This window comes from Gymnodraco acuticeps, unplaced genomic scaffold (assembly GCF_902827175.1).
Source record: "Gymnodraco acuticeps unplaced genomic scaffold, fGymAcu1.1, whole genome shotgun sequence".
Lineage (NCBI taxonomy): Eukaryota > Metazoa > Chordata > Actinopteri > Perciformes > Bathydraconidae > Gymnodraco > Gymnodraco acuticeps.
In genome coordinates, this window is record NW_022990647.1 from 1,020,504 (window position 1) to 1,045,528 (window position 25,025).

General features: G+C 39.7%; 2 protein-coding genes across 3 annotated transcripts; one reads left to right on the forward strand and one right to left on the reverse strand.

The window, feature by feature from the left end:
• Nucleotides 1–592: 592 nt before the first annotated feature.
• il12a (interleukin 12a) lies at nucleotides 593–2,462 on the forward strand. Its single transcript, XM_034229395.1, has 7 exons — nucleotides 593–632; nucleotides 765–922; nucleotides 1,000–1,089; nucleotides 1,398–1,439; nucleotides 1,683–1,826; nucleotides 1,912–1,953; nucleotides 2,124–2,462. Exons 1-7 carry the CDS (start codon nucleotides 614–616, stop codon nucleotides 2,262–2,264), a joined length of 636 nt encoding a protein of 211 aa, XP_034085286.1. The 5' UTR covers nucleotides 593–613; the 3' UTR covers nucleotides 2,265–2,462.
• Nucleotides 2,463–2,490: 28 nt separating this feature from the next.
• On the reverse strand, nucleotides 2,491–24,663 carry si:dkeyp-97b10.3. 2 transcript variants are annotated; one of them, XM_034229393.1, is made up of 17 exons: nucleotides 24,273–24,663; nucleotides 21,955–21,986; nucleotides 10,261–10,293; nucleotides 10,000–10,065; nucleotides 9,226–9,255; nucleotides 9,078–9,113; nucleotides 8,674–8,715; nucleotides 8,530–8,579; nucleotides 7,963–8,015; nucleotides 7,656–7,882; nucleotides 6,489–6,742; nucleotides 5,320–5,445; nucleotides 5,062–5,197; nucleotides 4,728–4,775; nucleotides 4,570–4,641; nucleotides 4,131–4,421; nucleotides 2,491–3,795 (listed from the first exon to the last, which is right to left on the reverse strand). In XM_034229393.1, exons 1-17 carry the CDS (start codon nucleotides 24,320–24,322, stop codon nucleotides 3,758–3,760), a joined length of 1,584 nt encoding a protein of 527 aa, XP_034085284.1. In that variant the 5' UTR covers nucleotides 24,323–24,663; the 3' UTR covers nucleotides 2,491–3,757. The 2 variants fall into 2 exon arrangements, with proteins under 2 accessions (XP_034085284.1, XP_034085285.1); XM_034229394.1 differs by lacking the exons at nucleotides 10,000–10,065; nucleotides 10,261–10,293.
• Nucleotides 24,664–25,025: the final 362 nt, after the last annotated feature.

Genomic DNA, 25,025 nt, shown 5'->3' on the forward strand with positions numbered 1-25,025 from the left:
ATGGTAGTAGTTGTAGGAGGGGTTTTGATTATTCATGGTTATACATAGTATTTTTGATGTGATTCATAATTGTAGGTAGCCATGGAAAGTTTATTGAATCAAATTATCTAGTAAAATATCAATTGTAACATGTAAGTATTTATTGTGGAAACGTTTTTGAACTGACAAGAAGAGAGCCATCTGTATTAATATTAGCCTACCACAGAGATAGAGAGGAGACCCAGTGTTGTCTCCTGCATCTTTAAAAAAAAACACAAGGCAAAATCACGCACAGTTGCGTAACATTGGTACACATGTAAGACCGTAAATTGTTTGGTGTCTAATATTAAACACTAACATCACACTTTGGCTTGTTTTTTTTCCCGGAGCTGCTTTCGCTCGGTGAGACATTTGAAACAAACAATGCAACTTCCCGTTTCTGCATGTTCTGCTGAGAGATCAAGGAGGAAATTACATAGCCTATGACGTTTTAGTTTTCTTTTTGCTGGCTCTCCTGCAGCAGTGTCAGGGAATCCCCCGATGTATATGCATATAAAAACATCACACCGGGAGTCAGCAACACACTTATACTGATTCACCTGGATTAAGCACAGTTATCTCTCTGACCAGAAATATGGCATTTGGTAATTTCTGTAAGTCAGCGAGCCCGAGCAAAAAACTTAAGATATAAGAACATATTCCAAGTTTCTACTATTTTATCATGCTATTCTGTTATAAACCGATAAGTGTCATGTGTTGATGATTCTTATTCTCTTGCCACGCAGACTCCGCCAGCTGTTTGATACTGCTGCTGCTGCTGTCTCTGAGCTGGCGCACATCCACGGCACTCCCGGTGCGCACGGGGCTGAGCGGAGAAAAGTGCGCAGACTGCTCTTTGCTCTTTAAGAAACTCCTCCTGAATATTACAGGACTCCTCAAAGATGTGAGTACAATTCACGGTACTAGCATATAGTTCATATGTTTATTTTTCTTTCTGTTACACTTTGTTTTATTTTACAGAGGGAGTTGTTCCATAGAATTGACACTGATGCAGCTGTGGTTATCAGTCAAGCTGAGACAGTACTGGCCTGCGCACCCACTCTGACTCAGGTGAGAATTGTTTAAATATCATTGATATTAATTGTTAATGGTCAAAATCACTATTACAAATAAAAAACAACTTTTTGTTGGCTTATTCATGCTTTTTGTGTAAGGGAAAAATAAAGATCCCACTGATTTGTGTATTTTCTCAAATAAGATAGAGACATTTTGGACATATTTTTGGAAACACCCTCATAATTTCAGCACAGCTTTCACGGACTTTTACTTTGACCAAGTCATATAACCAAATCCAACGATTCTTAAGGGCCATCTGACTTAAAACAAATGTTCATATTTAAAATGATTTTACCCCACAGAACTCAACCTGCATGATGCAAAGAAATTCAACTTTCAGTGAGGTATGTTTAAGTTAACTTTCCTTTTTAAATGCTTTTGAAATTATGAGACACAATTATAATGTAAATCCAGAATCTATTTTTAATTTTTTAATTTATTATTTATCTATTTTAGCTTTACAATGTTATTTCTGCCATTGTATACATCAGAATCAGGATATTTTCCAATATAAATGTTATCCTCCTTACTTTGTTATAAAGCAGACAAAAAATGTATGTGTAATTTGTTCCTGTTCGACTCAACAGAGTGAATGTCTGGGGAACATCATGAAGGACTTGGCCTACTATTCTGCTGTTATTCAGTCCTACACCAACTCCGACCTCAGACTGCCTGAAACAGAAGTGCCACTTCTAAATTCAACTTTGGAAATAATACAGAGCCTGAGGAAGGTGTGTTTATCATGCACGTGTAGGAGAAAATCTCCTGGGGAATAACATTATGAAAGTCACTTATAAAATGTTTTCATTTTTACAGAGCTGCTCCCTGATGCCAAATGGAGAGAACAACATTCTAGAGGTATTTCTGTCTTCCTACTTCTTTTTATTTCCCTATTTAACCTTCATTTCCTACAGTATTAGAGGAAAACTGATATTAGATGAATTCTTGTTAACATTTTCCAAAGAGGGTTTGGGGAGGGCATGCGACTTTTGAGTCTCCATGTTGGTAACCTCTTTTCTGTCTATTAGGATGTTGGTGCACCGAAGTGGGAAAACAGCTCATACGAAAACCGACAACAGATGTTTAAAATGATGAAGGGCTTCCAGGTCCGAATCATCACCATCAACAGAGCTCTGGGCTACATTTCCTCAGGAGACCACAGGAAGTAGACGTCATGCAGCCCCTTCCCCATCATCACCACCATTTACAACTTCCGACCAAGTAGTCCTTTACACTGCATAACAATATTTATTTTAATTATTTATTTATATTTACTTATTTATTTGATGGCCTGTGATGTTATTTGTTATTTATTATAAGTATTTTTTTTAATGAAGTACTGAAAATGGAAGTGAATTTTTGCAAATAAAAACGTATGACACTTAAGTGAACAGAAAGTTGTCAAGTTGTATTTTTATTCAGTCAACATCGCCGTGTTACAATTATTACAAAGTCTTTGGAGAGACATGATAGAAAGAGGTGCAGAAAGGACGGACTGGATTTTTGTTGGTAAGAGGTTTAAGGAAGCAATGGATTGTAAACAATACTCATCATAGTGGTAGACCTTCAAAGATTTCATGATCCAAATGCCATTTCTCCAGCTTTTTTTATTTTTTTAAATAGTGTGTGAGATGTGTTGAAATAATGCCATTTGCAAAAAGGTGGAAACAAAATCAGAGCTATGACTTATGATAAGATAATTTAACTGAAATGTTTTCAACAGTACAGTTGGCGTTCGAAGTTGTACAGATATGAAATTAGCATTGACAAGACGATACATCAAAATATATACACACATTGCCAGGCTGTAGCTGCACCACATACACTTCAATTAGGCCCTGAATCCAAATGCTGGTGGTTAGTTTGTTTGTTCCCCAGAGTGTACACTTTTGTTAAACACAAACAACATGTATATATATAACAAGATCACAGGTTGGCAGGAATGTATTTATAATTCAAGTTCAACCACAGAAACATAATTAAGGACCTCTTGCAACTCCCTTGAGCTTTTTAAAGGTTCAGAGTTGTGAAATAAAACACGGACATAAACATACAAAACCGACTTAAAAATAGATCACAGGTAGTAAAAAAAAAAAGATTATGTACAGGACAAATATAAAAATGTATAAAAAAAGCTCAGTACATCAGTCCGTATGCCTAGGACAGTCAGACAATCAAGTGCGTGTGACGTAATGCCTAATATTTATATAAAAAGAATCCCACAAACATAATGTGGAAACAATATACACAGGTTGTATTTTTCCCATTTTTTCAGTTTCAACACTGCAGCACCTACATTTAAACATGTTACTGGCTACATAATTAGCTACTGTACATCACAATGAACTCTACTGTTCATTTTTTTTAAAACAAAATACAGCTACATAAATGAAGCTTTAGGTACAGCTTGTCTTTTCTGTATTCATTACAGAATCTGAGGACTACATTTCAACAAAAATAGGGAAAGCGTCCTTCGAAAGATAAGACACCAGCCCTTTCCTTTAACTGTGCCAAAATAAAAACCCAGGTATCAGGGCCAGGAAATATTGTCGAGGAGAATCACAAACAGAAGAGGTGAAGTTTGGACTGTATCAATCCGCTGCTTTGTTGAATTCCTGAAATCGTATTTTCTTCCCGAAGATATCCAAAGGTTGTTTCTTTTTCACTTAGCTGCTCGATTGTCAATTGTCTTCTCCATGCCTGGAAAAGACAACAAAAACAAAACACAATAAACTCAGTCTTGTTAGTTTCTTTATAGATAAATATGGACAATTACAGTAACAATAACAGTATATTATTTGTTTTAATATAATTTAGAATCAATAATATTTTTGTATATCAATTTGACACTGCTTAATTTTGTATTGTATAATAATTCTCATGTTACATTTTTGTATTATTGTTTTACACATTCGAAAAAAATCTAATCAAATAAAAAAAGAAATCGAAACAGTTATCCTTTAACAAGAGATCCATTCACTTGTGATTTTGTTGGTTATCCATCATCATTATCTCAATTAGATGGTGTTTATTACCTTTCAATGTCTGGTGGACCTCGTTTGGTAAGTCATCCAGTTCCTCTAAACTCTTCAGCAGGTGATACGCCGTGGCCTCTCCCGCCCGCCTCCTGCTCTTCCACTCCACCAGCATCTTCAGCTTCTGCATGGTCACATCTTTCTCTGCCGCCTGGATGTCGTCCAGCTCCCTGGAGTTCAGGTCCAGATAGATGGCCACCTGCTTCCACTCCTTCCCGAGCCGCTTGGCCACCTGCAGTAGCTGCTTCTCCGACATGTCCTGACCCAGAGTCATCGCTGGTTTCACTCCATCTGGAAAAAGACCCACAGGTACTTTATGTCAGTATAACTTTAGGGGAACAGGGGCACCGGTAAACAGTTCAGGTGTGTACCGGTTTCAGATGACCTGATTTGGGAGAAAACTAAAGCTTGTGCCTGAAGTTATTCTCAGATCAGTTACCTGACACATCCTGCCACCGAGTCCTTTTACAGCCGAGTTCTTCTTCTGAGGGGATGCTGCTCCTCTGTCTGCCTGTAATAGAGGTACATGATGTGAGACAACCGGTAAGAGCTGATAGCATGGTGGAAACAATCTTATTAAAAAAACAAGAAGCTTACTGATGGTCCTTTTTCTTGACTTTTTTTCTGTGTTGTCCACACAGTCACCTAAGAGAAGAAAGTAAACATCATGACTGCTCTGGAGTTAAGTAACACTACACACAAACTTAAAAACACAACAATATGTGGAGCCCAGTCAAAGCTGGTTTATTTTCAGATGAAAAATCCTTGTTTCTTTTATTGTCAACTGTTTTATAAACAAAGAAAAATGGTTGAAAAACTATAACTTTTTAAACAAATATGGTCCGATTCTTTCGCCTCAGCTCCTAGCTTTTAGTTCCCCCCCCCTACAAATCACCAAACATATTCAGTGTGAGATTCAATGAGCAGGTACCTTCTCTGATGGTGGCGGACCATACGGTCTCCTCAGTGTTAATCTCTATGAGAGACAATTTAAAGGGAGGAGGCTGCTCGAAGAAAGCTTCAAAGTAGCCCTTCATCTTTGTCACAGCAAGGGTGAATTTCAAATCCTGTACAGGGACAAATATATACATATATTTATACAACGAAACATAATTCAATTGTGATGTCTGTATACTACTGTGTATTTATATATAAGAGTAGACACACAAGCATATGCGAAGAGACCAACCTGAGGTTTGATCTCTCCCTCTGGCTCACTAAGGAGATGATACGTCCCCTCGTCCAGTTTGCATGTGGGAGGCTTCTCTATTCGGATGTAGCGATTCTTGTAGCATCGCACCTGTTTGCCTATATCCTGTTTGACATAAGGAGAGCAGGAAGACAACGTAAAAGATAAGCCACTTCCTTGCAGCTTGATGAGCAGGCTAAATGGTTTAACATTTACTAATGGAAAAACTGAAGGTGTCTCAAAGGAAAAAACATCCACAGATCGGGAAATAACTATGATATGTATGAGAAGGAGTTTGATAAGGTCATTAATATTAGTCACCAATCAATCGCCAAATATACTTTAATGTATTACGAAAAACTGAAAATCTGTGGCCAACTCTACCAAGTGATGAAGCAAAATTAACAAGAAGTGAAAGTTACTGTTTGTTTTGGCTCTGATTCTGTTCTCAATTTTGGCACACAATTTCATTGGCAAGGCATTTTGCTGGAGTTTTATCCAGTAGGCAGTTGTTATGATTAAAAGTCATGATTTACATTTTTAGGAAGACTCAAGGGATGGTTTGACAAATGGAATATTTATTGGTAAGGAAACAGCACAAAGAAATTTGGGGGATTTTGTTCCGTTAGATTTTTTCCCTTGGGCTCTCCTAAATGAAAACACTTAAATGTGCATTAGACCAACAAACTTGCTCATTCACATCTTAAAAGTAAATCTTTACTGGTTTTATTTAAATATGTGTAAGAATCAAATGAATCAAAATTAATGTGTAATTAATTTGCCTTAGGAAGCCGAGTAAAAGATGTGCACTTATAATACAAGCTTGTATGTATTCAAACGTCCTGTCGATACGCAGTCATTTATCACCGTAAAGGAACAGATACAGCAATGTCAGTCAGTCCAGACAGATGGTGAAAGCAACAAAAGAAACAAAGGTTCAGACATGAAGTAACTGTTTAAAGTGGAAAACTGCAACTACAGGAAGTCTCTGAGAAATGACCACATTTCTCAAACAGTCACATTTTTATTGGTTTAAAAATGCATCTTAAGACCGCTGACAACGACAGCTCAGACACCAAGTCTTAAAAGGAGCAAGTCAACTGTCAATCATCTATTTTTGAGAAAAATGTTTTATTCAGTTCCACATTCACTTTTCATCTAATGCTCACCTTGATATCAGATGAACTGTTGGTGGCCAGGTAGACGTGGAAGCTGTAGTTGTTGTTGTCACTGCCCACCTGCTTGTAGACCAGGACCACCCCGTGGTGTTCTACAGATTGGCTCGTCTGAATGATGGGACCCACGGGAGACAGAGACGTCACGTTCCACTTAACATGGCTCCCAGAGTGGTCCACTGTCGGCTCAATGAGAGGACGGTTGTCCTTTATGTGCAGGACACTGAATGTCATCCCTTTTTCTGGATCTGTTTGACGTCATATGGAAAAGAGAAGGTTCGATGTTTCCCTTAGAGCAGCTTTAAATCATAAATAAAATAATATGATACTCACTAAAATAACCTATTTTGTGTAAAGGCCTTGTAACGGAGGTGATCTCTGGGGCCATAGATCTCGGCCTCCGTTACGGATTGTATAGCTTCGATGGTGTTTTAGTTTGTCCTGTTTTATTTTGAAAAGTGTTCCCCCTCCCGTTTTGTCAGCTTCACAGGTCTTCAAATAAGTATACTCTAACATCAACTAAATGACAACCTCCAGGCAAAATCTTGGAAAAAATGTATACTATTAACATTGCATTATGGGCCGTGGAGTCACCACAAGACCATGGTTATGAATTATATCCTACACCAGGGGTATCCAAACTTTTTTCACGAGGGCCACATACAGAAAAAATATACGAAGGGCTGGGCCACTCACCAGAGGTATATTGCCTCTTAAGTTCAGTTATAAGTTAGAAAAATTAATCAAATGTAGGTAAATTATGCTTGTGAGGGTTGGCAGCTCATCCCTTACAACAGAAACCTCAGAGTGATTATAATATGGAGAAATAGGAAGGGTGTATTTCAAGCTTGTTATGTAAATAAGTCATTGGGCTTTTTTCTTATCAACTAAGATATGTTAGAAAATGTTTGCAACTTTAATTGACTGAATTTATTTGAAAAGTGGTCTTATTAACACATTACTATTGTAATATATTTTTATATTTAAGAAGTACAATATAAGACAAGCACAAGTTTCATTTGTGGGCCATATTCCATTATACTTTTTAATTTGCTGAGGGGCGATTCAAAATGGTCCGCGGGCCGCATTTGGCCCCCGGGCCGTAGTTTGGACACCCCTGTCCTACACAGAGTACACAGGAGTCCTGTACTTCATTCTCACCAGCAAGGCAGACGGAGTGAGGGAACTGGATAGACGTGAGGACGGAAGCATCCTTATTGACTGTGTCCACGTTAAAGATGGGTCCAGCAAATTTCCAGGAGTCCGGCAGAAACGCGCCAAACCTGGACCAGGACAGGACTGAGTACCGCACGATGACCCGCTCCGATGCTTCAAACACCAGGCCGGTGAGCGAACACTCGTATGTGCCCTCTCCTTCCAGCTGCACCCTGAAACATACAGAGTCAGAGATGATGGACATACAGAATCAATTCAAATGTGTACGGACAAGATCAGTGGTCATACTCACTGCAATCGTCCCTTAGAGATCCTCCTGGGGGTAACAAGCTCATTGCCATGGCTCTGTCAAACAGACAATTTGGAAATGATGTTATATTAACGTAAAGAAAAATTTATCAAGTACATTTCAAAAGGTTGCTTAAAAAATTATCTCTGTATTATAAAGTACAATTCAACTGTGCCTGTGGGGTATGTATGTATTATTATGTAGTTATTTGTATTTTTTTTTGTTTGGCCTTATGATAAAATTGGATGACCATTTTAGTTTTCACTTCATATAGCACTGTAAATTGCATGAAATTATGAGCTGTTTTGTTTTTGTTTTATGTATGTTTATGTATGTTTTGTGTGTGTGAGGACCCCAGGAAGAATAGCTAATGTGCATGCTAGTGCTAATGGGGATCCTAATAATAAGAATAAGTATTGATATGTAAACAAGAAGAAGGCCTACACAAGTTGCTCCCTAATATCATACAGATCTCAACTATATTCAAGTATAATAAAAATACTCAGGCAGAATTAAACACAATTAAGATCAACACATTTTGTCAAATAAACATCTGGATTCTGAGCTCACCTGCTGAACGGCTTTGCATTTCATACAGCATGATTTGAAGTGACACTCTTCTGCAAGGACATATGTATTAAAAAAAATGGGATGTTGTTAACAGGGTGATCTGCAGAACATTTGTTGTGCTGATATCAGTTACGATCTGCCTACCTTTCCCTTTTGAAACCTCCGCTTCAGGTGCAGGGATTGAATCTAAAAGGGTGAAATAATTAACGTTAACATATTAAAATCATGTGTCAGAAAATTAAAGCTTGTGTTAAATCTCCGGGAAAACACCCTAGATTATCTTTTCAGATTGTGGGCAGCTTTTTTTGGTTGTGAGCGAGGGTGGAGCACAGTTACTTACACATCAATATTGTGTTCCAAGAAAGCCAGCAAGGTTCTGCATTTGATGGCGTAATTATGCAGTATTGCTGCCATTAAAATGTTATACTGAGTTATGAGTTGCAACTATGACAACAAACTGACATGGCCATCTGGATGTAAAATACAAGAAAGTTGTAGTTAAGTAGACTCAGTCTGACAAAGCAGTTATTGAGACAAGTTGCATTCACCATTTGTTGACTCTTCCTCATTGGCCTCTTCATTGTCTGCAAAGAACATAAAGGAGATACATTTAGATAAACACCATTTGTTTTTTACCTTGTTAAATCCTTGGTGCCAAAGATTTTGATGGATTGATAAAATTATGTTGGTTCTTACCTTCCTTTTCTCCATTCTTCTCAGCACAGCCTTATGGTGAAAGAAAGGAGGATAATTAAGGATAAAGTACAACAAAAAAAAATTGCGACATGCAGCAAAGGCCGTAGATAGGATTTAGAATGCAGATGGCTGCTAAGGGTTTAGCCTTCTTACACGGGTCCCTCGCTTGACATTAAAAAAAACGTATTTATCTTCTTGCACATATAGATCAGAATACCAGCAATCTGTCTCTTGTCTGTATGGTTAATGTGAAGCTACCAATAGCAGCTAATTAGCTTAGCTTTAAACAAACACTGGAAACAGGAAAACAGCTAACCTGGCTCCGTGCAATGGTAACAATGTCTTACTGCTGACCCCTCTAAAGCGGATTATTAAAAGCATTATAGCTCATTGAGTCCTGAATCCTTCCTTGGTTGCACAACAAGCTCTTGGCGATGATAAGACAAGAAAGTCACAACTCCTGTGGCAAAATACATGTTTTATACTTTGGATTATGTACTTTTAAAACAAAGGTATAAAAATGATAATTAATGAGCTTTAGTTTACTGGGGCTGGCTTGTGGATTTTGTTGACTTCTGACAGAGCCAGGCTAGTTGTTTTCCAATATTTTTATGCTAAGCTAAATGAACAATGTCCAGGCTGTAGCTTCATAATTAATGTACAGACATGAGTGATATTGATCTTCTTATCTCACGCTCTACTAAAAAGTAATTTATGACTAAATGACTATTCATTAGATGTATGATTAGTGATGAGTCAAAGGCAGCCTCTCACCAGAATTCTCATCCTCCTCTTCGTCTTCCTCCTCTGAGCTCTCCTCAGTGGATGTTTCTGTGTTCTCTATTCGACAATTCAAAGTGTAAGTGACACGTGTAAAATATTGAATAATGAGTATAAGTGATTGATGCCACAAAGTGTAAATGTTATGAGAGAAATAAGTTGCATTTAAATAAGGGAATTACATTTAAAATTATGTTTTTCAGTTATGTAAAGATCAAATTAGTTAAAGTTCTGTGATGTGATATGTGTGTTTACCTGAACTGCTGCCGTCACTTTCTCTCAGGTTATCTGTAACATATTAGTAATTATTTTAGAGTTAGTGCCATTTAAATGAATTCCATAATGTCAAAATATGAGAAAAGGTCAATGTAGATTCCCATCTTATTAGTAATTATTATTATTACCATACATCATTACCAATACTTGTTGTTAACCAGATAATCATCATCATCTTTACGGGAACTTTCAAAGGTTAGATAGTTTCATCGACCCATTTATGTGGTTATCATATTGCCCAGCAGTTAAGTTCCTGACCGACTTAGGTTTCAGAACTAGTAAACAAAAAAGTCTCATGATAATTTGACCTGAACAGGAAACATAAAATTAAAAACAGAACCTAATTCTATTTAGCCACAAACGTTTCACTAACCATTTTCTACAGAATAATCCATTACTATATAGGGGGAAGTATGTTAACTTGTCTGCTTCTTTACTTTATCATGCATTGAAGCTCTGTTTTAAACTTCCCTAAGGAAAAAAAGAATAGAATCTTAATGTATGTCAGAACATTTGTAAAAGTACCAAGTATTACTTTGTGTCACTGGGGTTCTTCCTTTAACAGGTGCAACCCCAGGCAGTGAGAAACCTCAACTTTTAGTAAATATCTATGTTTGCATGTAGTGTGTGTGTTTTCATCCATATTACTCATCAAAAATCCCTCAGCATTTCTGACTTACACCACTAGCTTTTACATATCCATCACTCCTTAGCAGTTGAACTGTGGCACCCTGTGAAGAAGCCTGTGATAAGTGCCATGCATTAACATTCTGGCACATTTATATAGATGGGTCCAGAGGAGCTGCTGCGTCCTCTCTTCCCAGCAGCAGTGAATGCACCAGGCCATCTGGCTGAGTGCCTGGCCGCCTAATGGCTGGAGCCCGTCCTCTCTAGCCCACAGAGTTGTATCTTAGACTAACAAGCAGATGCTGCCATCACTGCTCCACACTAGGGATGTGCATCTCCATCACTGAGGCCGATGCGATGCGCATCTCGATACGTTGCCACGATACGATACATTAACGATACATTTGAAACACCAGGCGATGCGATACGATACGATTCACCCCTGTTGCGATACAGTTCGATACGATTTGATTCAACATTATGCGATTCGGTGCGATACGATTCAACACGATGCAAAAATAATACTTCAATATGGTATGACAGAGGATTTTTGTTTTATTCCTTATATGCAGCAAATCATACATTAACAAAAAAGTGCTTTATATATTTGGTACTGCACATCCCATCATGCCGTTTATTTGTTTGCCTTTAAAAGCTCTCCAGAGTACAATGTTATAACACCTCACAGTTAAACAATGTAAGGCTGCATTGCTCATGATTAACAATGTGCAAATAACAGCTACCATAGTGCAATGCCCATACAGCTGCTGCCTGATGTGCTTAACACTCATTCATAGGCTAACTCACCAGTGAGCAGAAAGCAGTGGGTTCTATATGAACAATAAAGAAAATAACCTTTCACAAACAGGTATTTCATAACTGCTTACAGTAAGGAAGACATTTAAACTATTATTGGCCGTCACAGGCTGCTGTAAACTAAACACCACTCTCTCTGACAGAACAGAGTGATTTAACTCATATGTCTAACTTTCAGGTTTCTCTTTTCAGCCGCAGACCCCATGTCGCCTCTTTATGTGCGTCGCTAAGTTCCTCGTACTACTTGTGTACTTTAAAGCGGCTCGGCATCGTTAACAATTTGCGAGCGATTTTTCAAGTTGACCGTCTGTAGTATATAGTGCCGCGCACATATACCATCAGGACGTTACTGATGGGGTGCGGCTGCGGAGTGATACTGTGTGTATACAAGCCCGCATCTAGGACGGATCTATGTATCATGGCTGTAGACCTGTTAAGTAATAAAGATACCTTATTACTCTCCATGACCTGCGGTCAACTATATAGCATAAAGGGCTATTACACCGTCTTTCTTGAACAATCCGAAGTGTTGCCAAACGTTTGATATGTAGGTATTTTTCAGTGCGCTGTTTCTCTTTCTCCTCAACTTCCGTGTGTGTTGATAACTGAGACTCTCGGCCTCCGTAGTGGCGAAGCAAATATCAAAGATCGTCTCTGCTGAGCGTTGACAAGATGAGGGGATTTTATATGAATGAATCGGTTTTTTACCGATGCAAAGACGCTACGCCATCGATGCATCGCGAGTTCAACCCGGTTCAACCCAAACTGTAGCCGATGTGCACTCTTTCAACCGGTGCACTCGCATCTTGAACGTTTATGCCGGTGCACCGATGCGAATCGGTGAATCTTAACATCTCTACTCCACACGCAACACCTGCCTCATCAATCTCTCTCCTCCACTCGCCTCGATCTGTCTGCTTCACCTCTCACTGCACTCACCCTCCTCCATTTCTCTCTCCTTGTCCTCGTGTGCCTCCTATGGCCAATCTCTCTCTATACTGCTGCCGCCTCATCTGAGCCAGCAGGCATCCCTCTTCACTCCGATGGAAGCAGGCCAAGCGAGTCACATTGTGACCTCTGTCATTGTTTCTACACGGACCACTATTGCGGTAAGCATGTTGTAACTTCCGGTTGTTGTCATCTCCGGGTATCCCGTGTGTCAGTACCAGATATGTTCGGGCTACCAGATATGTTCGGGTGTATTTCCGTCGCATCCGTCATCCGTCATATACTCACCTCCCTCTGCTCCCAGCGCTCTGCTGCCACACACCGGCCGTCTGCGGAACTGCAGCCGGAGGAACTCGGGACAGCTTGTTATGTGTGGGGTGCTATGGTGGGGTCCCATGTACTTGTGCACATAAATAATGTTTCTAATTATTTACAATTAAAAAAATATATATATTCTGCGTTACTTTAGCCAACACTTTTATAAGGCCACTAGATTAGATAATTATGAAATGTGTAGATAGAATACATATATTTCAGGTTGTTATTTTGTCATTATGTTTAATGTTTTATTTACCTTTTAGTATCTGAACTTTGGAGAGGAGTTGGGGGACACACGACACATCAAATCACATATACAGATCAAGGCGAAGCGAATGGAAGTACTCCCATACTCATAGCGTGGAAATGTTTGTGAAAACGTGTGCAAAGTCTCCGAAAATCCTAAAAATAAGCTCATATTTGAATTCCCCATAAAAAAACACATCATTCAGTAAAAACAAGGCCCCACTGATCATCTACTCTCTGAGACGATTCTAAGGATGTCTGGCTTGAGTTTCGACCACCAGGGAAAGTGGACAAAAGTGCCCGAGATCAGCCTCTTAAATTTACCCAGGGCCTAGTGCTTGGCTTTGGGCATGAAAATTCAGGAAACTCCCCTGAGTATTTTATTAAATATCTGAACTTTGGAGAGGAGTTGGGGGACACACGACACATCAAATCACATATACAGATCCAGACGAAGCTAGTGGAAGTACTCCTAGCGTGTGAAAAATGTTTGTGAAAAACGTGTGCAAAGTCTCCGAAAACGGAGCAGTGGCTGTGATGCTAGCTTTGCGGCTAGCGGTTAGTTGTTATTGTTTGAAGTTGTTGCTATGGAAACAACATGACGGAGAAAAAATTAATATCTTCTACATATAATAACGGACAAAGTAAAGAATGAAGTGTAGGCTATGCCTGTTTGAAGTTGTTGCTAAGGAAACAACATGACGGAGAAAAAGTATAATGTTCTACATATAATAACGGACAAAGTAAAGAATGAAGTGTCGGCTATGTTTAAATGTTCGGAATTTGACCGTGAGGGCCCTCTTGAGTTGCCGTAAAATATGACGAATATGACGGATGACGGATGCGACGGAAATACACCCGAACATATCTGGTAGCCCGAACATATCTGGTACTGACACCCGTTCTGTTGCTGATAGCTTATTATCTTAACTTAATCGATCGTTTTAAAACTCTTGATCACGGCAACTGCCTGACGTTGTAATCACACGTTACTATAACTTAAGCTCTCACAACTCTCCTTCTCTTAGCGACTGTAACTCCACAGTTGCCTACACTCTTTTCGGGTTTGCTAACGGTAGCTACTTTAGCTTGATAGCTAGCCATGGCTCTTTCCCCACCCTCGGGTGCTATTTCCTGCTCTAACTGTCTCATGTTTGGTTACTTCCCTACCTCCTTTACTGGTACCGGTACATGTGTTAAATGTAGTATAGTTGTTAGGTTGGAGGCGGGAATCATAGCCATAGAAGCCCGGCTCCGCATCTTAGAAAGAAACTCAGCTACAGTAAAGCCCATGTTAGCCGGTGCGGACCGGCAAAAGGTAGCTCCTATTAGCCGTCCCCCGGCAACTCCCGAGCAGCAGGGAGACTGGGTGACTGTTCGGAAGGGGCATAACGCGAAACCCGCAGGTCCCCACCAACCCGTTCACGTATCTAACAGATATTCCCCACTCAGCGAGACACCCGCTGAGAAGCCAACTCTGGTTATTGGTAGCTCTATTATGAGACACGTGAAATTAGAGACCGAAGCCTCCACAGTCACATGCATTCCGGGGGCCAGAGCGGGCGACGTTGAGGCGCATCTTAAACTGCTGGCTAAAAATAAACGTAAATACAGTAGGATTGTTATTCACGTCGGTGGTAATGATGTTCGTATACGCCGATCAGAATGCACCAAACTTAATGTGGAGTCGGTGTGTAGTTATGCTAAAACAATGTCGGACACCGTAATCTTCTCAGGTCCCCTCCCCAATCTGATCAATGATGACATGTATAGCCGCATGTCATCATTTCAGCGCTGGTTGTCTTGGTGGTGCCCAGCAAACAATGTGGGCTTCGTAAATAATTGGACAGCCTTCTGGGGAAAACCTGGTCTGATTAAGAGAGACGGCATTCATCCTACTTTGGAAGGTGCCGATCTCATTTCGGCAAACATTTCAGGGCTTTGTGGACTTAATCCATGACAAACTGGAGTTGAGACCAGGAGGCGGAGTCGCAGTCTTACACGCTTCTCTGCGCTCTCTCCTAGGCAGTCATCCATAGGAATCCCGAACCCAATAAAATACCCAATATTAGCGGTGTGTGTGTCTGCCCAAGGACAAGTTAAGGTAAAACCTAATAGAGGTGTCATACATAATAACCTAATCAAAGTAAATGTAACAACTACTACAGTGCAACAAAACAGGAATATTAAATGTGGTCTCTTAAACATAAGATCTCTAGCATCTAAAGCAATATTGGTAAATGATTTAATATCAGATTATAATATTGATATATGCTGTCTCACTGAAACTTGGTTGAGACATGAAGAATATGTCAGCATAAATGAGGCCACTCCACCCAGCCATATCAATACTCATATTGCCCGAGGCACGGGCCGAGGAGGTGGAGTTGCAGCCATCTTTGACTCAAGTTTACTTATCAATACTAAACCAAAATTAAATTATACCTCCTTTGAAAGTCTCGTTTTTAGTCTTACGCATCCGACCTGGAAAACTTTGCAGCCAATCTTATTTGTTACAGTGTACCGTGCACCAGGTCCTTATTCAGAATTCTTATCTGAATTCTCTGAGTTTTTATCAACTTTGGTTCTTAAAACAGATAAAGTAATTATCGTAGGTGACTTTAATATTCATGTTGACGATGATAAAAATAGCCTTACTGTTGCATTTAACTCTATATTAGATTCTGTTGGTTTTTGTCAGTGTAAATAAACCAACCCACTGCTATAATCACACTCTCGACCTTGTTCTGACTTATGGTATTGAAATTGAGCAACTATTAGTCGAACCGCATAATCCTGCTTTATCCGACCATTTCTTAGTAACTTTTGAAGTACTGTTACGAGACTACAAAGCATTAGTCAAAAGCTCCTGCAGCAGAAACCTATCTGTTAGTGCTATAGCCAAATTTAAGGAAGAGATTCCACCAATACTTAACTCGATAGCATGTCTGCATGTAAGGGAGGAAACTTATACAAAATGTACACCACCCCAAATTGATCATGTTGTTGATAGTGCTACAGATGCGCTGCGAATAAAATTAGACTCTGTTGCTCCTTTGAAAAAGAAGAAAATAAAACAACATAGACTAGCTCCATGGCATAATGCCGAAACCCGCAAAATAAAGCAAAAGTCGAGACAACTTGAAAGGATATGGCGTTCTACTAAACTTGAAGAATCTCGTTTAATTTGGCATATTACTCTCAATGAATATAAGAAAGCATTGCGTAAAGCGAGAGCAGCTTACTACTCTTCATTAATAGATGAGAATAAGAATAATGCAAGATTTCTTTTCAGCACTGTAGCCAGGCTGACAGAAAGCCACAGCTCGATTGAGCCTTCTATTCCCATAGCACTCAGTAGCAATGATTTTATGTGCTTTTTTAACGATAAAATTGTTACTCTTAGAAACAAAATTAATGACCTCTTGCCTTTGACCAGTATAGTGTTATCAACAGCTCCCGGAAACGTAAGTTCTAATATTACACTAGATAGTAAACTAGAATGCTTTTCAGCCATAAACCTTGAACAATTAAATTCAATGATTCTCTCTTCTAAACCATCAACGTGCATTTTAGACCCAATTCCAACTAAGCTGTTGAAGGAAGTTTTTCCATTAATTAGCACTTATTTATTAAATATTATGAATATGTCTTTATTATCAGGCTATGTTCCACAATCATTCAAAGTAGCAGTGATAAAACCGCTTCTTAAAAAGCACAACCTCGATCCAGAGGTTTTAGCCAACTATAGACCTATTTCTAATCTTCCGTTCCTCTCAAAAATTCTTGAGAAAGCGGTCGCAAAACAGTTGTGTGATTACTTAAAAAACAATGATTTATTTGAAGCTTTTCAGTCTGGCTTTAGAACACATCATAGCACAGAGACAGCTCTGGTTAAAGTCACAAATGACATTCTAATAGCCTCTGACAAGGGACGTGTCTCTATTCTTGTTTTGCTCGATCTCAGTGCTGCATTTGATACTATCGACCATGATATCTTATTGCAAAGACTAGAGCACTTAGTTGGCATACAGGGAACTGCTTTAGACTGGTTTAGGTCCTATCTATCTGAACGCTCTCAGTTTGTACGTGTCAATGATGAATCTTCCACGCAAACCAAAGTTAGCCATGGAGTGCCACAGGGCTCAGTGCTCGGACCTATTTTGTTCACATTATATATGCTTCCGTTAGGCAATATTATAAGGAATCATTCTGTAAACTTTCATTGTTATGCGGATGATACTCAACTATATTTATCAATCAAGCCTGATGAAATTAATCATCTAAATACAATTCAAGACTGCCTTAAGGACTTAAAAACGTGGATGACCTTAAACTTTTTGATGTTAAACACGACCAAAACTGAAGTTATTGTACTTGGCCCGACGAAACAAATTATCTAAGGATATACTAACTATGGATGGCATTAATTCGGCCTCCAGTGAGACTGTAAGGAATCTTGGTGTTATATTTGATCAGGATTTATCCTTTAACGCCCACATAAAATCAATTTCAAGGACCGCCTACTTCCATCTACGTAACATTGCAAAAATCAGGCATATCTTGCCTCAAAACGATGCAGAGAAACTAGTCCATGCATTTGTTACTTCAAGGCTGGATTATTGTAACTCTTTATTATCAGGGTGTACCAAGAAGTCAGTCAAGTCGCTTCAGCTGATTCAAAATGCTGCGGCTCGTGTACTAACCAGAGTTAGGAAAAGGGACCACATTACTCCTGTTCTGGCTGCCTTACACTGGCTCCCTATAGAACACAGGATAGAATTTAAAATTCTTCTTCTCGCCTACAAAGCCCTTAATGGGCAGGCGCCATCTTACCTTAAAGAACTCATTATACCCTACTGTCCTACTAGGGCATTGCGTTCCAAGAATGCAGGGTTGTTGGTTGTTCCTAGAGTCTCTAAAAGTACAATGGGAGCCAGAGCCTTTTCTTATCAAGCTCCACATTTGTGGAATCAGCTTCCAGTTTGTGTTCGGGCGGCAGACACCCTATCCGTTTTTAAGAGTGCGCTTAAGACCTTCCTTTTTGATAAAGCTTATAGTTAGGGCTGATTAGATCCAGCCCCTAGTTTTGCTGATATAGGCTTAGTTTGTCGGGGGACATCTTACTTCTTCCTTCTCTCTGTCTATACCTGTGTACTCTCATGTTCCGATTAACCCAGCTTCCCCAAATGTCTTTCTTTTTGGTGTCTATATACGCCGGGATCCGGAGTCATGGATGATCCTGCGCTCCTCTGTCCTGGATCGCGAGCCCTGGATCTTGAGTCGTGGCTGTGGTCCTGGATCATAGGTCCTGGATGGATATCCTCGTGGATTCATCTTCCTATTATACACACATGCATTTCCAAACATTTGGACTACCTATGTTGCAAATGTATTATCTTTTCAATTTACACACGGCATCTATTGCACGTCTGTCCGTCCTGGGAGAGGGATCCCTCCTCTGTTGCTCTCCCTGAGGTTTCTCCCATTTTTCCCTTTAAACTGTGGGTTTTCTCCGGAAGTTTTTCCTTGTACGATGTGAGGGTCTAAGGACAGAGGGTGTCGTATTGTCATACTGATATTTTGTACAAACTGTAAAGTCCACTGAGACAAATGTAACATTTGTGATATTGGGCTATATAAATAAACATTGATTGATTGATGGACAAACAAGGTGGAGATAAAACACCAGTAAAGATACACACATGCAGACACAAACAAACGCACACTATTTAGCAGTTTCAAAGGTTGGGACTGGTTCATGGGTGTTGCCTGCCATCTGCTGGTCACCACAACATAGCAAAAGCACTGCTTAAAAAGGTTTATGTGTGGTGTACAGCAATGGCTATGAATCTTTTGGCGAGACATGACCGATACACAATAAATACTGTTTCCATTTTAGTGTGTCAATATAGATTCAGTGTCTCCTTTCTTTTATATTCATTAAGACACAGACATATCTTCAGGATACTCTGCAACTTCTACAGGTGCATCATAGAGAGTATCCTGACTGGCTGCATCACGGCCTGGCACGTCAGCTGCACCGCCCTCAATCTTAAGGCTTTACAGAGGGTGGAGAAAACTGCACAGAACATCACCAGGACGGAGCTGCCATCCATGGAAGACATATACTCCCAGTGCCTCAGGAAGAAATCCCTCCGGATTATAAAAGACCCCCATCACCCCAGCCACAAACTGTTCTGTCTGCTGCCGTCTGGCAGGCGTTACCGCAGCATCCGGACTAAAACCACCAGACTCAGGGACAGTTTCATCCCACAGGCAATAAGACTGCTAAACACCTGAACTGCTGAAACAACATCCATAACATTCATCTGCTACTTAGTAATTATTTCTCTATTTCTCTAATATATCATTCCAATAACTTGCATATAGACTCTTATTGCACTATTTCACTTTTTTAAACTATTTTTCTTTTTGTATTTACTATTTACTTGCACTATATTTTTCTGTTTATCTGTGTTATTGTGTTGCTCTGTTGGAGAAGCCTGTGACCTAAGATTGTAATCGGCATAACTACACTGTAGCTATGTTCGTATGACAAAATAAAGAACCTTGAACCTTGAATCTTGAACCTTGCCTCATGTTACCTTACATACATTATGCAAATTAGTTACACAATGTGATTAACACGTTTCAGATTTGTGAGAAATAAAGCACTCATATTTGACAGGTAATCTGTATAGATGTATTTTATCTGGTATCTGGCAAGAAGTCCAATCACTGGTTTCTTAATCATCAGCAGTTGCACATGTATTACTGTTGCAGGTTGTTATAAAATGGCAGTGTTTCCCCTATATACAAATAGTGGCGGCACAGCGCCGCTGCTGAAATATGCGCGCCGCTGCAGTGAGGTACCCAAAACAAAATAATATATATATATATAATCTTTTAGAATAATAATAAGTGGCGACCCTTTTTCATTTTTGATTGTTTGTTATGTGGATTTGTAGTATTGTGTTACTGTATGTTCAATAAAGGTGTATTTTTGCTAAGTCTTGAGACATTGCCACTGTATGTACTAGGTAGGGCCGATTTTTGGCATAGGCCAAGGCGGTCGCCTTGGGCGCCAGATCTGGGGGGCGCTGCGCTGGTAGCTCTGGGAGAGGAAAAAACATTTTTGACCGTTGGCGCTCATCCTAATTTTCCGCCTTGATGTAACAACATTCATAATTAAGTAAATGTAACACCCTTTTCACCCCGGTTACACGTTTCATTTGCCCTGTACGATGGGCGCTGTAAGTGATGAAAGTGGGGGATGTTGGCTTATCAGGCGCCCGCAGCTCACAGCCAAAGTGCGAGCGTGGAAGCGAGAGAGCGAGCGAGCGAGGGAGCACCGGTACCGGCGCTGTTGTTATTAGAATCTGGTGCTAGCTGCGCTAACGGATATAAGAAGTAGATGTTTCTACAACCAGGGTGGAGGAGAGCTCTCCTGTCAGACTGAGAGGCTCAGTGAGGTAAAGGACTCTCTGAGTGTTTAGATAGTTAATTTTAGTCTAAGTTATCTCAGTGGGTCTCAAACGTTTTGACCACAAATTATGTAAACACATATTTCCAAGGCACTCCTTTATAATTATTAGGATACATAAAAACAGGTTTGAAATCATTCCAATGTAATACCATAGGACAGTAAACCAAAAATATCGTTTAAAGTTGGAGAGATACAAAAATATGCATGAATAAATAAATTCACTAGGTTAACTAGGTAAAATAAGATATGAATGAACAACAGAAATAAAATAAGTTACATTTATTTGTTATTGGCTATGGTAGGTTATTGGTTATGTTCACATACTTATTTGATTATTAAAATGTAAACCGATCTTTTTCATATGGGTGTTTTAGAGTTGTACCCCCTAGATCTAGTCTCTAGTAATTGTGTGCTCAAAGTGCACCAGATTGAAGCATTTTACTTTAAAATGTTCCAAAAAAAATCTTCCCGGGGGGGCATACCCCCGGACCCCCATAGAGGATGTGACGTCCACCCCCCAATTCAAACATGTTCATACAATACTGAATACATTTGAAGCCATTTTGACGTATATTACCTATGTCAATACGTTTCTGTTTTTGTAGTGTATTTGTCTTTTGTAGAGATTTTTCATTTATTCTTTATATATAAAATCTCGCCTAGGGCAGCAAATTGTCGAGAACCGGCCCTGGTACTAGGCCTTAAGAGCCTTTCTTGTGCTGGCAGACTCATAGAAACAAATTGGCGGGGCGCATTTCGCACGTGCACACACTAAAACATTCCATGCGCTCTGCGCTCACATTATGCTGGGCCCACCTGCCTTAGCACCGCTGCTATGACTCCATCCTAGGGGAAACACTGAATGGACATTAATAATGCTATTGGGATTATTCTAGGCCTACTTTGGTAAAGAAATGTAAAGGTCACAAAGCAAATGTTAGAGAAAAGTCTGACAAATATTTCGTGTACAGGTGTGCAGTGTTAGGATATAGCAAATGCAAAACTGCGGACACCAAAGATCGTATGACTGAGCATAAATCTTCCTGCTCTTTAATGCAAATGTATTTGAGAGCAGGAAGGCCAGAGTGAGGTCAGAGAAAGTGGAAAGGGAAAAACAAAGACGCGGACACAGGTAGCTCTACGTCACAACGTGTGCTGTGAGAGAAAGCGAAACCAGAAAGAACAGTGAGGGCGGGGGAGGGAAAGAATGAGTTTGGTGTGCTGTTTACCTTTGTTCTCCATCGCGGGGACATCTCCGTCTCTGTAGGGCAGAGGAGATAACATTCAGACATCTTTAAGTTACACTCTGGGAGGATTTAAAGAAGGAAGACAGTGACAGCTCTTAAAGGCTTGTGTAGTACGCCAGTTCTGCTTTCACATAGGAACACACAGCCACATAAAAAAACAGGAAGGGTGTATGCTGCCTTCATCTCACTTTTTCACACAACCCATCCTGTTGGGTGATAGATTCACCTTTCCACCCCAACTCCCACACTGACCTACTTTCAGAGCAGTGTCGATGGTACAGCCATGGAAAGATACTGGCGGTTACTTTCTTCATCAAACAAAACTGGTCTGGACACTTTTTCTGCTTTCATTACTCAAATAAAGCAAGGGGATTGGACGATTTATATTCAGAGTTGAACCTCTATTTACTTTAAGTGGCATCATATTGTGTTGATTTGATCATAAGGTTTCATCCAAGTATCGATATCTGCACTGTAACTTTGCGGAATTGATTCCAAGCACATCATTCTAATTTATTAAATGTGATTGTCCATACATCTGCATTATCGTTTTAAACATGTATGAAAAGGATTTTATCAAAAACCTGACATTAGTTTCAACTATATCACCCAGTCGTGCACAGGGGGCATGAATACCTGATGCTTCTGACTATACTATATGTGCTCCACTATCCATGAATGTAGTATATCAAACAAACAATGAGCCCAATCCATGTCATGTGTAATGTTGTGTCTGAGCAGATGACTGGTGCAACCTGTTGACGCAGGCTCAGCTCCAACAAGAGGAAACACGCCTGAGATCCGTAGGGGGGAAAAGACAGAGAGCCCAACCTACAAGAAGAACAAGGTCACCACCAGTAGGCATTGAAAAGTGTAGCAGCTTGGCGATCAAAAGAAAAATATGATCTATCAGGAAAAGGATTATAAAGAATGGACGAATTAGGTTATTTTATTTAGCGTCTGTTAACCCTGATAAGGCCCTGTGGTTTCCTTTGCTTTCAAACATATGTCCAGGAAACAATGTGTTCTCCTCCTCTTCAAGGTCAGCTCTTTCTCTCTCTGCCAGATAGTCACAGCACAACAACAGCAAGGCTCATTAGTTGCTATGGTAATCTTCTCTTCCTATTAGCAAAGTTCTCCTTTGCGAAGCTCTGATGTTTTCAGATAATAAATAAACTCCCTGCACAAGTTCTCAGACTTTCTCTGCTCTCACTTGTTTCTATCTTACTCCCACACAATATGATAACCCAGTCCTCTGCATCTGGCTGAAAGATAAAAGCCACAGCATTGAAATACTTTCTACAACTTGTGCAAACACAATGAATTGAGAGGACATCTGTGTGCAGATAAACAAATGTCAGTTGGCTTCCACCTAATACAGGAAAAGTACAACAACAACAACAACAACAACAACAACAACAACAATTATGTCTTTCTACTGATTTTCCAATAAGGTACATTAAACTATATCAATCAATCAATAAATGTTTATTTATATAGCCCAATATCACAAATGTTACATTTGTCTCAGTGGACTTCACAGTTTGTACAGAATATCAGTATGACAATATGACACCCTTTGTCCTTAGACCCTCACATCGTACAAGGAAAAATGTCCAGAGTTTACATCCGGGTTTTACGATGCGTCACTGCGGTTGATATAACAACTATTAAAGAGATGGTATGAATCATTTTAAAATAAAAGTGTCCTTTCAAATGGGACTACATGCATTGCATCATAAACCATTCATTCAAAACTGTCAACAGGAAGTTATAGTGGAGTGTTTGTTTGTAGTCCACTGTATGATGTTTTCTCTCTTACAATATTCTATACTGATTTTCAAGTGTATTTACAACATCTAATCTGTTACAAAAATTGGTATAAAACGTTTTATACGTATTGCTTTACAACTTAATCTTTTTTTTATCAATCGCTCTCCAATCGTCCCCTTCGAACAGCTTGATGTTACGTTGTTGTCAGTGAGTCATCGCAATATAACAACACAAAAGCGTTCAGCGCAAACAGACACCAACAAAGTGTCTCACTCCAGTCACTTTCTATTTGAACATATATTCAATTACACGAGAATATAACGCGGAGGAACTCATTTGTCAATGTTTATAAATGCACTAACACATGAGCTCGGAACAGACAGCAACAAAAGTCACCACTTCCTGTTTTGAAGCGACACGATTTAAGCGCGCATCCTGTGCATGCATACTGTCTGTAAGTACAGCACGAACACTTTTGTAAAGCCAAAAGAAGAAACCTGTGTGTTAATATATCAACAAAGTCTTACCCGTCCTCCAGGTGAGAAGCCGCTCCGCAGCTCGCCATCTTCGCCACCATCCTCCTGTGTAACCGGACCCCGTTACACTCTCTGTCCACCCCGCGTGCAGCGGCTGCGCATTAAAGCACCTGAAAGGCAATATGATCCTATCATCTGCTATCAGTATCTTGTTAACACGCAGGACAGTAATTGGCGGTAATGGTCATCGGAGCCCTCGTGGCTGAACTGCTTCTTATCACTTTGGAGCAGCATCCACAAGCAAAGCATCTGGATTCGACCGGAAAAAAAGAAATATTCCTAAAAACCATATAGAAATCAACCGTTTTGCAGAGTATATGTGAATGTTTTGTTTCCTCTTAAAAACACGGTGCTTGTGTGCAAACAATACATCAACACAGATCATGACGTTCATAACTGCGCTTTTTTATAGCACAATGCGCAGCTTTCAAGACTAGCGATGGCTGCGCAGTTGCAGCGCAGTGCATGGAGAAGCAATACTGAAGGCAACATGTGGGTGGGGCCCAAAATCCCGCCTTTTGCACGGGCTCCGTAATGTTATATTGATGATTTACAGAGTAGACTGACTTTCACTAGATACCAAGAATAAAGTAGTCGCTGGTCGAGTAGATAAGGAGATGTTTGCTGTTGCATTAAATACAAGATTGAAATCTGCTGCATGTCTAGCCCTGTTGTTTGCGGAGTGAACAGCTAGAATAAAAGGAAAACAATTAATATTTTAGACCCCATTCATAATCATTGTTT

Coding starts and splice junctions, on each gene's coding strand:
- il12a (XM_034229395.1), top strand. Junction 1,827..1,911: donor TAATACAGAGCCTGAGGAAG/GTGTGTTTATCA, acceptor TCATTTTTACAG/AGCTGCTCCCTGATGCCAAA. Junction 1,954..2,123: donor GAGAGAACAACATTCTAGAG/GTATTTCTGTCT, acceptor TCTGTCTATTAG/GATGTTGGTGCACCGAAGTG.
- si:dkeyp-97b10.3 (XM_034229393.1), bottom strand. CDS start 24,322: ATGGTGGCGAAGATGGCGAGCTGCGGAGCGGCTTCTCACCTGGAGGAC. Junction 8,580..8,673: donor GGAGGTTTCAAAAGGGAAAG/GTAGGCAGATCG, acceptor ATGTCCTTGCAG/AAGAGTGTCACTTCAAATCA. Junction 5,198..5,319: donor AGGGAGAGATCAAACCTCAG/GTTGGTCTCTTC, acceptor GTCCCTGTACAG/GATTTGAAATTCACCCTTGC.